Below are 12,061 nucleotides of genomic sequence, written 5' to 3'. Positions count from 1 at the left end.
TTGGGTGATAATGCTGGGCTATGGCCGAGGTCTACAATTGTTTTGTTTGCAAGCGCAGAAAGGTTCTTAAATAAACTTCTTAATGGAAGCATTGGCATCTTAAACCAAACACGCATTTTGTTGTTGTTGGTCTGGGGCCTTTGACAAAGGCGCATCTTCAGCCGACCCCAACACATGGCCCATGCGGGGCGGGGCCGGTCGGCTGGCCGCCCACCCAGAAGCCTCGCTTTGCCGACCTCACCCCTGCCAACTGCAACGCTATTGCAGTGGCTTCTTTCCTTCCCGAGACCTCATCACAAATCACACGACGTGCATGACGCCCTCGTTGTCAAGGGAGAGAAAACATGGCCAACGGCACCGCGTGCTCACCGCACCACGCACACCATGCACCATGCACTACGCGGGATGACTGTCGTGATGAGATGCTATTTATTATTTTGCACCGACCCGTCATGGCGGGAAACTGCTGGTGCTACGACCTGAAACGAGGGCACAATTAGGTTGCCTGATGCTGGGAGAGTTGTTGCTTGTTTCATCTTTTCTTCGCACCTACTTTGACTATCTCATCGCGTCTGGTTGTTAGCCGCCCATTTTTTTTTTATCGGCCCCAATCCCAGTCCCCGTCCCTGTCGTCACCATACCCCTTTCATTCCGGGTGCCCGTTGTTTCGTTCTTTGTTTGGAAACATTGTTTGCGTTTCCCGATCGGGTCTTGAAACAGGGCCTCGCATGCGAGATGCCAGATGCGCAGGAACCTTCTTTTATAATCTGCATGTCCGTCTTGTTTTGCATCTCGAAGGATTCCGTTTGAGGTTTGAAGAAGACGGTCAGCCACCGCCGCCATCATCAGTCAACTGGGTCAGCCTTACCGCAGACCCTATCTTGGCTAGGTACTTAGAGTACCGGCCAGCCTCTTCTCTCTAGACCTATCACTCCTTCTCTTTCTGAGCCGGGCACTCAACAACAAAGTCGGCATCATGTCGTTCTCCCCGTGCATCAGGGGTCGCATCTCCTCGCCCCTCGAAGCTGGCCCTTCCATCGCCGATGGCCATCACCTGCCCGCCCACGTCAACGAGGCACTCGAGTATGCTTCCAAGCGCCTAGGAAGGAAAGCGGCCCACATCACCCTTTTGGTTGTCCGCCGGGACTACCAAATACCCACATCACCCATCTCTTCTCCAACATTTACCCCTAGCCCGCGTCTAGTGTCGGCCGGGAGCACACCGTCCAGGTCTACCTTTCCCACCTCGAGGATCGAAGCCCTCAAGCAGCTCGTCCGGCCAAACAACTCGGGGGAAGCGCAAATAAGGGAGAGGATAGTCCACGTTCACCTGGACCAGCTGCGCAATGGAACTGCTTCGCCGGCTTTCAGTGAGGCGTCGGCATTTTCGGCCGCCACAGCCTCCTCAGCGTCGACTTCCGACTCGACTTTTAGCCGTAGGATACGATGGCCGGGCAGCCCGACGGCATACGGGAGTGTCCCCGTGACCCCAGCTACCCCATTCACCGTCATGTCGTCATTATCGGGGGCAGAAGGGAACGGCGCCGGCTCCCGGTTGGGAACGCAAAGCTCGACACAATTTGGTTTGAAGCTTGTTTATGCCCACCCCCTAAGCCCACGCGAAGAGAAGGGCCTCACTCAAGCACTCGAGAAGGCGGCGAAGAAGTTCAAATTAGAGTATGTGCCTTGTGGTACTAAGGGATCCGACACAGCGCTAACACATCTTTGACAGTCCCACCTGGCTTCCCCAAGCGGTCTCTCCTTCCAACCTCGGCCTGCCAGCCGACCTAATCTTAAAGTCAACTGTCCAGAACAAGACGCTCTTTACATCCGAACGCCTCACACTCTTGTCACTCGATCATCTGTACACCTTCCGCACAGCTTTGCAAGCCTACGCCCGCACAAGGGCCACTACCCGGCTCGAGGATGCTGTCGACGAGTTACGCCGTCTGTTCCTTGCCAACGGGCGTCGCGCCTTGCGCAAGAGCACTCTGCTGGGTGCCTACCGATGGCTCGATCCTCTCAACGACGCTGCCTTGGCCGACGTCTGCCGCATGTACGAGCGGGCGTATGGGGGCATCGAAAGAGAAAGCGGCGTGGAGAACGATGTCGACCCCGCCCCGGGCTGGCCGTTGCCTGAGAGGAAACGGATCTCGGTCGTTACGGAGCAACCGGTAGCAAAAGGGCCGAGAATGTCAGTACGACGCAACCGACACACCGAGACCACCGCGCCACCGCAACATCGCGAGCCGGAGATTCAAACTCAGATCGTCGACCTAGCCAATGCCCTCGACAAGGAGATTCTCCTCTCCGGCGACCTTCTCCCAGAAGACCAATCCGAACTCGACGAGATCGAAGCCTGGTACCGCGAGATCCAACAACAACAGAACGACTTGCCCACATCGACGACCATCGAAATACACCCGCTACGCTCCCACCCCGCTGAAGATACTCCAGCAGTCGTCGAGATCCCCCCCCCCCCCTCGTCGCCGCCCCCGCCGCCACCGACATCCGCAACCTACCGGAACAGGCCCTGGCACCAGCCAGAGGAACCCACCCTTTCCGAAATGCTCCGCACAACCCCCAAACTCCGCCCGGCGCCCCCCGGACGATCGCTCGCCCTAAAGCTGCAAACAACATTTGATAAGCCTACCCGAGGCAGCGGCGCCGGCGGCAAGGTACAGCTTTTAAAGCCAACCGCCACAAAACCGCAGGCCCAAACAACAACAACAGAACGGCCCATCGAGCCGGTGCAGGAAGAGAACGAGGACGACGAGGAGGAGGAACTCACGGCGCGCCCCCACAGCGCCATCAAGTCGTTCGACAACGCGCGCTGGACAGTCGGAAACGGCGGTGCCAATGGCGGCGTATCGATTGATGAGCTGATGCTGCGTGGTAGCGTGGCTGATGGTGACGTTGGTGGTGGTGGTGGTGGTGGTGAGAATTATGGCCACCTGCAGGTGCAACCACAAGGAGACGATAGGGTCGGGCCGATGACGCCGAACGGGTACGATGATATCTCGCCCATCACCAGGGGCGAGTGGGGGTTTCTAATGTTTGGGAAGGGCAAGACGGCGGGGATTGGGACGTGTTAATTTTGGGTTCTTATGGGTTGATTTGGGGGTCCTGGTTTGTGACCGTTTCAGTGTATATCTTATTTTAAGCACATATCTCCCGGGCCTCACCCAAGAAAAGAGAGGAGGGGATACGTCACACGCAATATCAAACAGTATTTAAGAGAGGAAGGAAGCTGTTTGGGACTGTGTTATTTTAGGCCCCCATGCCCCTTTTTTGCTCAGTCAAATCCATCAATTCAAGTCTGAGTGATAATGCACTAAAATGTATCTGTCTGGGAGCCGCTGAATTGCTGAAAACGTAATAAAATTGATATCTAGAGAATCGTGTTTTTTTATTATCCTGTCCGGAGGACAATATTATATGTGTTTGCATTTAACCTTCTCGAAACCCTTCCTCGCCAGGCCCATAATTAGCCATAAGGTTATTGGCCTAACCCTAACACGACTCACTCGAGTTTGTAAATGTATGCGGCGGTATTTAACAGCGTTTTCGGAAAAAAACTGAGCGTAGCGGCGTTTAATAACATTTTTAAAACGAGCGATGCAAATGCGATAGACTTATCTCCATTTTATTGGGTTGATGGGTCTGACTTAGTGGTGCGGGGGCCAAGGTTAGAGATAACCAAGCGAAGCTTGGATGGATTTGCGTTTCGGACATATGGACTGTGTATGTGGAGGAAACAAAGAAGGAACGCTTGAAGTTGGTTTACTGGCCTTTTCCCCCAAAGGGCCAGAGGAACCTTTCACATTCGCCATATAGTACGAGACCTCGCCATGTTTCCAGGTAATGCATAGCCGGGCTTCGAAGCCACTCACCGCGATGCTGAAAACGGCATTACCGATCATCCTGACCTCTTTGCTGTTGCACTGGCTGAGCCAGCGGTTGAGGCCCTCTCCCATCTTCACGCTGGATGCAGATCCGCCCAGGCATTGGTTAATCGCTGCCCAAAAGCTCCTAGCTCCAGACGGGTCGTCGCCTTTGAACTCTATGACGAGGAATGGATAAACCAGGCTTTAGTTATTTGCGATGATTTCCGATCCCATTGAAATGAGTTGGGCTTGTTGCCGAGGAAAGGCGACATGGCGATCATACCTGTAGAGTACCTCGTACCTCTAGGGGTTTGTACCCGTGGAGGTGACGTTCAAACCTCATTTTGCCCAGGAAGTCGTTGGGCTCCGGGCCGTTTGGTCCTCGGGCCGCGATCGTATGTGATGCCTCGTCCGCTTCGTCGAGGCCCATCAAGAGCCTGGCTGTTACTGACACTCCCCCCCCCCGGGTGCGGCGGCGGTTGTTGCTGGGGTTATCTTCAAGTACCGGTTTTGTTGCCCGATTGTGACCTTTTGGATCTGTGTGGGCCGGATGTATTGTTCGGCGCTTTCCCGCAGATCCGGGTGGCAGGACCGGAGGTGGTCCCACCCCCTCTTCTTCTACGTCCTGGCCCAGCCGCACTGCGAACATCCCCACCCTTGTGTGATCCCGCCGGCCATGTCGACGAGCGGTTCGATGCCGTCCTTGAACTGGCTGAAGACCAAATTCACCCAGTTATTGTATATTGTTGTGTCGTCCAAGAGCGCCGCCGACAGTCGCACCAGCTGAATCGGTCCATCTAGGTTACTAAAATGCTCTTTGGCATGAGGCGGCTGCCAACTCGGGGTCCAGAGCTTACCTAGGTACTGATTTTCGCAAGCAACATCGTGCCAGTGTACGAAGTTCTTGATTGGCGAGTTCTTTTCGTCCTTGCACCGTTCCGTTGGGAATTCGGTACGTTAACCACCAAAAGTCCAGTAGCCCTCGCCATTGTAGGCCCACACATGCCCATCGTTTGCTCTGCCAACGCCCCTTGCTCCCTGTGACTGCCATCCGCTCACGGCAAAAAGGCATTTGCAGAGCAACATTTGTCTCCCTGTGACTGCCCGCAAAAAGATCATGGTGCCGGCGTGGCACTCGGGCAAGGAATATCGGTCGTTTGGGCGTTCATGGTTGGGGTTCCTGTAGTGTTGATGAAGAAGGTTAGGAAAGATGATCAAACTGAGCAGAGAGAACCTTTTATTATTAGTTTAGGCAGTTGCCACCTTGAGTGGCTAGCCCAACCACCTGACTTTTTCGTGACTTCCCAGTGACGCACCGGTGGCCGCCACATGGGACGAGCAGTCATGACGATGCAACGATCCTCGCCCGGCGACCGCCCCCCATTTTTTCTCCTTTTTTGGGTGGGTAGGAGGGCAGCTAGCAATCTGGCAGTGCATGGCTGGAAGTCAGAAATGTGATAATAGTTGATTCCCAGGTTAATGACCCAAATAGCTTCAAGATGATCAAGACCATGTCGTTATCACGTGTTGTACATGCTCTTGCACCGTCCTGTTGAAAATAGTGACGTCGTCAATATACACTTGGCAAAAGTGACGGAATCGATATAGAACGATGGTCATAAATCGCTGAGCTTATGCCGGAGAGTTCTTGAAGCCCATCAGTGCGACGTTGCTGACCTCAAGGTCGGGAGGGCTAACAAGAACCATGCGGTTACGATGCTTCTACCACACTGGGACTTGATAGAAAAAGGCCGATACATCCAGGACGGTAAAGTGTCTAGCGTCGACGAGGCCGTTTATGATCTCGTCCTGGCTAGGTAGGTAGGTAATGGATAAGCGTCCTCAGATCTCCTGCCCAGCTGGTAATTATTCTTATCTCCGCCCCTTTTATCACCCACAACAAACTAGTACATCCAAGTGTCCATTCTGCTACTCGTTGCCATCCTGACCCTCATAATCAAGGAAAATCACCGTGGCTTTGACTAACCCTCCAAAGAGACAAACCCAGGAGGCTTTCAAGATGAGTTCCCAGAACCTATCCAACGAGTTCCACTTGGACTGCACCTGTTGAGAAGGTCCTGTGCCTGTTTTCCGAGCTCGCTTTGCCGTTCAATCTGGTCCGCAAAATAGCGAGCTCTCGAGTAATTTTCGTCTGCCAAGGCCCATTGTGCCAACAACAGCTGGGCCTTGGGTATCGCCGCCATGTCCGGACACGCGCTTGTTTCCGCCGGCTCACAGGTTTCCTCGCCCTCGACCAGACACATTTCAAGATATGCCGTAGCCTCGTGGCGATTCTGCGCCTCTTCATACAGCTTTCCCAACTGAAATAGCAGCTCCACTTTTGTCTGCCTTGCAGCCACCCCGTCTCGGTCTTCAGAAACGTTACACGCCGCAAGAGCCCTCTTCAGGATCTTGATCGCCTCCTCAAAACGAGACATAGCCGCGAGGCCGGTAGCCGCTGCTTGCAAAAGATCCGTGTCACCGGGCCGGATTGTGGTGGCCCGGAGATAGTAATGTAACGATAAAACCGGCTTCTCGAGCGCCTCGTATGCCTTGCCGAGCCCGAAGAGGGCTCGGTAGTCATGGCGCGCATGGCTGATGGCCTGCCGGTACGATTCGACGGCGGCGTGGAGGTTCTGCACTTTCAGGTACTCGTGGCCGAGTAATGTCCAAGCAGCAGAGTAAGCACGGTCGAGGGCTAAGGCTCGTCTAAATGATGCGATGGCAGCCTCGGGTTGCGACGAGAGAGAGTAGTAGTTGCCGATGACAAGGTTTGTTTCAGGTCGGTACCGGTCGACAGATGTGGCAAGCTGAGCTAAGAAGGCGAGCCTATCGCGGGCACCCAAGTTGTACAAAGCATTGGAATAGTTATCAAAAAAATCAAGGTATCGCGGGTCCAGGGAGAGGACTTTTGAAAACAGGAAGTTCGCCTCATATAGATCTGTGCTTCCGGTTAATACCTAGACTGCTATAGCGGCTGTTTGCCGATAGTCGTACCCCCACTACAGAGAGGAGAAGCACGAGGGCTAGTGGTACCTTTCATTTGATAGAAGGCGAGGGCGCGCTGGCTTTCGAGGAACAGGCTGCGTGGGAATACACTTTGCAACTGAGCAATTTCAGACACAAGAGCCGGGCTGGCTTGGCGCAGCTCTAGACGGCAGTGCAGCGAGAATATGAAGGCCATGATCCCCGGTTTCAAATGGGACTGCACTGAGTTGAGCTGTATGTGCCTGTTTAATCAAGTGTTCCCATTTTCGACAACACCATGGGCGGAGTGGCAGCAAGGGACTCGGATGGATGGCAGCTTACTTACATGCTGTGTGCTGCGGACAAGGCTGCTGAGTTCTTGCCAGGCGCCCCAATTCCACGGGTTAAGGGAGACGCTTCTCAGTAACCATGTTATTGCAAGGTCCTCGTTTCTGTCTTTGGCCAGAACTAATCCGTATCTGTCGCGAGCGTCAATCACTATTGATATCAAGAAGATTGGGGAAGGATTTATTAGAAAGCTCCTCACAGGTATTCAAGCCAGCCTCGGCTAGAATCATATTCGACGGTCACGTCGTCTATCTGATCCAAGGACGCTCGCAAGATAGGACGGATGTCTGGCAGCTGCCGATTCACAATTGCCTCGTTGTCCGCGGGCCCGAGGATTTGGGCTCTCTGTTCCGTTTTTTGTTTTTCGCCTGCAATCAAGAGTGCGTAGAGGGCAAGAAAGAGAGACTTTTGGCTGATTTTTCCATGCACGGTGGCGTCTTGCCGTTTGCTGTTGGGATTCTTAGCGGCCTGCCGAGGTAGGAAGACAGCAGCACATCGCTGAAACTCGCGGCAGTCGAACAGCGACTTGGCTAGAATATACTTGGGAAACTCGATTTGTTCCAAGCGTAGCTGCGTGGGGTTTGTCGGCGGGCTAAAAATGCGCCCAACAACAGACAGCACATCGTCCCCCACGCCGTCTTCTGGCAGCGAGCTGAGGAGTGCCGCCATCCTGTTTGGCATTTAATGTTAACTAATCAACGTGGACGACCGTAATATTGCACCTCACCATTTGGAAGATTGATATAAACATCGCTCGGAGCACCCTACCACTGCTTGCTGGAGCGAGAGTCGAAGCTCAAGAGTTTCGGCCTCCGAAAGAGCCATGGTGAGGTTGAGGAAGATGTGATGGATTGACGAGGAAGGAGGAACCAGATACCACGGTCGTGAAGGCGGTCGTTCACGGTGCCATACAGTCCACCGCCAATCACCAACGTCGAAAACAAAGTCGCGTCGAAAGTGTTCGATCGAGTGGGCTAAATACCTTATCTGGATTGGGTAGTTAAAATACGCGATATAAATGTTTTGCTGCAGTAAATTCCTCGACTTTGCGGCATCGTATCCTCCCATATTAAAACGATTGGTTTGGCTACCTAAACCACAATACGTCTCAATCTTTTACAGACGTTACCGGGAGGCGGTTTACTCGCGCACACTTAGCACATACATCAAAACTACCTACCCACCTATGTATGGTATCCGTAAAACGCCCAAGTTATCCTACCACCCATACCGCCCCGCGGCGTCCTTCTGGCTGCTCTTGGCCCTCGCGAAGCTCTCTTCCAGCGCTTCCTGGTTGCTCTGCGCCATGTTGACCACCTGCCGCAGGCTGTGCTTGCCCGGCGCGATCGACCGCACAGGGTTGTACGCCGGCTGCGCGGCGCCCGACATCCGCAGCGCCTCGTTGTGCGCGTACTCGCGCTCCATGTCGAAGGATATAACCTTGGCGTTGGCGGGGAGCGAGGGTGCGTTGGAGGAATCCGAGCGCCCGAAGAGCTCGCGTCGTGCTGCGCGCGAAAGCCCGTCGGTTAGGGAGGTTAGGGTTTGGTGTTGTTGCTGTTGCTGTTGTTGGGTGGCGGGCTCTTGGGGCTGGTAGCTTGGGTAGGCCGAGGTGACGTCGCTTTCTTCGTCGGGGAGGGTGGATTCTGAGGCGGAGGGGAAGAGCGGCTGGTAGCTGCCTGTTGTGGCGAAGGTGGTGGGGTTTGCCATTGGCGTAGTCTCATCGTCCTCCATGGAAAAGAGTGAGACTTTCTTTTTGGGTGGAGGTGCTGCACTTGACTCTGTGGGAGGTACCGTCGTCGATGGCTGGTTTTGGGGGGCTGCTGCACCCGAAAATGAGCTAGCTGCCAGAGGTGTCGGGTCCTTCTTCTTGCTCTTCGCCGGCGCCTTTTTCCTGGCCACCGAAAGGGGCTTGAACATGAGCGGTTTGCCCACGAGCTTCACTTCCTCCTCCGGTTTCTGTCCTTCAGGTATCGAGGGGCCGGCGCGGGACTTGGAACCAGGCGCAATGTCGCCGTCGACATCCGTTGATCCATCTTCGCCGTCCCCCCTAGCAAATGCCGGCTCGGCACCAGTGCGTAGATGTACACCGGGAGCGGGCGCAGTACCGGATTTCCTCCCTAGTGTTGCAGGCCCGGTTGATGTTGTTGCTGCTGCGGCCGTTCTTTTGGGTGGTGGCAAGAATGAACCAAGACCGCTGAACCGGCTAGTACCAACAGTCTTTACGCGCTTCGCCGGCGGTTGTTCATCCTCGGCGCTGGCGTCGGGGGCTGCACCTGCGGTTGAGAGGTTGACGACAATCTTGCCGGGGCCGGACGAGCGATCGAGGAGCTTCTGAAACGGTTTCTTCGTTGCTGCAGCGGCGGGATTCGGCTTAGGCTGCTGTACTGTTTCGGTGTCGGATTCCGAGTCGGAGTAGTCGACTAAGCCCATAATTGCGATTATATAGTGGCCAGTCTCAGAGATGTTGTGTTGAATTGATCGATGGCGGAAGAAAGTCTCGTCTTCGCGATTCGACGTCAGAGCAGCTTGAAGTTGAGTGCCAAGCAGCAGGGGTCCAAGAAGCGGCTTTCCAGTGTGGACAGTGTTCGTCGAATCAGCTATCAGTTAGTGCAGAGCTAGGTGGTCCCTATTATACACTAACAATAATATACGGTGTGCACTATATGGACAGTGCACAATTCACGCCCCACCTGCGCGTTTCGGAGAAGATGTCACCCTCAATCCCTCCCATGCCTTCCTTACCAACAAACCACCTACACACCAACCAACATGCCGGCCAAGTGAAATGCGCGCGAAGGCCGCCACTGCTTTTGGTTTATTTGTATGGCCAGATCGAAAACTGTATTTTGTTGTTGATGTAGCGTCATTCTCTGGAATTTCGTCCTTGTATTACTTCCTTCAATCCGACTCCCCGCAGATCCCCTCGTCCCATATACGCACCCCACACATTGATGAACTCCCGGCTGTCGCGAGGAATCTAAACACATTGAGCACATGCCAACATGTCGGTGATTCAGCTTGAAGAGTAATCGCTCCTGTCTTACTCTAGAGATTATGCGCGCTGACCATATCCAGTCTGGTCTTGTACCAGCTACGCACGAGCTACCTCAATGACATCGCCGATGGTGTCGGTGAGCGTCTGTTTACCTTGAATGAGGGCTTCTTGAATTCAGCTCCATTCAAGGCCGCAGGATGGCGCACAAATCCCGCCCTCATCAAGCGGACTCACTCTCCTCCGATCCCCACCGCGGTTGCCTCCGAGTATTTCCAGGCACCCCGCCGCGCGGGTCTGACGCTCGAGGACGAAGGGGAAGAAGGCGGTCTGTTCTCCGGCAGTGTACCCGATACCGTGGGCCCGAGCATGGCAACAAAGCGCCGCCGCCGCCGGGAACACATGGAGGAGGAGGACAGCAGTGACCTCAGCGACGAAAGCGACGACGAACCAGACCAGCGCGCTGCTCAACAGATCAAGTTTGCCAAAATGCCCGTGAGGAACCGCTCGGGATCTTCGCCTCTTCAATCGTCGAACCTCCGCCAGACCACCACCATGTCTTCACCCCGGCCGGCCGGAAGGAGAGGCTCCCAGTCAGCACTCGAGACAGTCAAGGAGAGAGCACGGCGCGATACCGTCACGAGTAGCGAGGTCTCATCCGAGAACGAGTTCGACGCCTCCGGCTTCCATAAGCACCGAGAGGCTGCGCGGGCTGCCGCTGCCCGCGCTGCAAAGCTATCTGTCAAACTCAACACAGAGCCTACCGAAGGCGTGAGACGCCAGGCGAGCGATCTCCTTGAAGACGAAGAGGACGATTCGGACGCCTCGGACATGTCGTCGGCTCTCATCGAAAGCATCGACTCGGCCTCGATCTTGGAGGCCGTCAAGAATCCTTTGAATGCGTCCCTTACGCATCAGGTGGTTGGCACCCCTCCTCGTGCCTTCACACGAAGGTCTACCATACGCAAGTCCGCCATTCATGCGCCTTTGCACGCGCCCATTGGAGAGCTGCCTCCGCCACGACCTATGAGCACGATACGGCCCTTGAGCATGATGCAGCCAAAGAGCTTGCTCTCTACGGCGCTGAAAGCAAAGAAAACCAAGCCGGCCCTTCCTTTTGATACGTTCGCCTCCTTGTCAGGCCAAGGCGACCCGAACCCCATCATGCTACGAATTTACGCGCCTTTCTCCGAAACGCCTTCGCGGCCCTTTGAGGTTCTTATCAGGCGGACTGTACACCAAGGGGAAGGCGGGGATAGACCTGTGACGGTGGCCGATCTGATCGGGTTAAGCCTATGGCGATACAATGAGGAAAAGCGAGAGCCGTCGCTCCCCCGCGACAAGCTAGATGTGAACTGGTGGACCCTACGTATGGTCGAGGAAGACGGCGAGATTGACGACGACTTCCCGCCTCTCGAGCGCAAGAAGGGGCTCATTTCATTTACCACCGTCAACAACAAGGCCGGCCGATCTCGTTCCAACTCTAGACTCTACGACATTTTCGGCCTGGTGCAGGCCTCGCCCGATGAGTTTGAGGAAAACAAACGCAACACACCGCAGTTTGAGCAAGAACCCGCCGAGGAGGAGGAGGACAAGGACCCGACACCCCGGAACACCCCGCGACCCGACGCTGGCCTGCCACCGCCGTCTCGGCCCCGAGAAAACCCGCTCCTGAACACGGCGTACCGCGCGAACACCACAATATTTGCCGACATCCCGCAGTCCACGCAGCCGGCCAACGTGTCTTCGCGCGGAGAGAAGAGGCTTTTGCGTATCCACATACACTCGTCTGACATTGCCCCGGGGCAGATGATCACATTGGACGTGAACACAAGACACCTGGCTGGCCGAGGTTCTTGATATTGCC

At 55.0% G+C, this 12,061-nt stretch overlaps 4 protein-coding genes across 4 annotated transcripts in view; 2 read left to right on the top strand and 2 right to left on the bottom strand.

The window, feature by feature from the left end:
• Window positions 1–976: 976 nt before the first annotated feature.
• CHGG_02918 (uncharacterized protein) lies at window positions 977–3,095 on the top strand (the record flags this gene model as incomplete). Its single annotated transcript, XM_001229433.1, has 2 exons — window positions 977–1,677; window positions 1,733–3,095. The coding sequence occupies 2 exons, from the start codon at window positions 977–979 to the stop codon at window positions 3,093–3,095; spliced, it is 2,064 nt and encodes a 687-aa protein (XP_001229434.1).
• An 884-nt stretch (window positions 3,096–3,979) lies between these two features.
• Window positions 3,980–5,006, bottom strand: CHGG_02917 (uncharacterized protein; the record flags this gene model as incomplete). Its single annotated transcript, XM_001229432.1, has 3 exons — window positions 3,980–4,063; window positions 4,189–4,595; window positions 4,850–5,006. The coding sequence occupies 3 exons, from the start codon at window positions 5,004–5,006 to the stop codon at window positions 3,980–3,982; spliced, it is 648 nt and encodes a 215-aa protein (XP_001229433.1).
• An 896-nt stretch (window positions 5,007–5,902) lies between these two features.
• On the bottom strand, window positions 5,903–9,632 carry CHGG_02916 (uncharacterized protein; the record flags this gene model as incomplete). Its single annotated transcript, XM_001229431.1, has 5 exons — window positions 5,903–6,828; window positions 6,924–7,107; window positions 7,201–7,333; window positions 7,609–7,872; window positions 8,434–9,632. The coding sequence occupies 5 exons, from the start codon at window positions 9,630–9,632 to the stop codon at window positions 5,903–5,905; spliced, it is 2,706 nt and encodes a 901-aa protein (XP_001229432.1).
• Window positions 9,633–10,204: 572 nt separating this feature from the next.
• Window positions 10,205–12,061, top strand: part of CHGG_02915 (uncharacterized protein) — a gene marked incomplete at both ends in the record, with an annotated part of 2,541 nt that continues 684 nt past the window's right edge. Inside the window, 2 exons of the mRNA XM_001229430.1 lie at window positions 10,205–10,227; window positions 10,278–12,018. Of these exons, the coding sequence (XP_001229431.1) occupies window positions 10,205–10,227; window positions 10,278–12,018 (1,764 nt within the window). The remainder of the gene's footprint in view (window positions 10,228–10,277; window positions 12,019–12,061) is intronic.

The sequence above is a fragment of the Chaetomium globosum genome, genomic scaffold, assembly GCF_000143365.1.
Source record: "Chaetomium globosum CBS 148.51 scaffold_2 genomic scaffold, whole genome shotgun sequence".
NCBI lineage: Eukaryota > Fungi > Ascomycota > Sordariomycetes > Sordariales > Chaetomiaceae > Chaetomium > Chaetomium globosum.
This window is presented reverse-complemented; position numbering and strand designations above follow the sequence as displayed.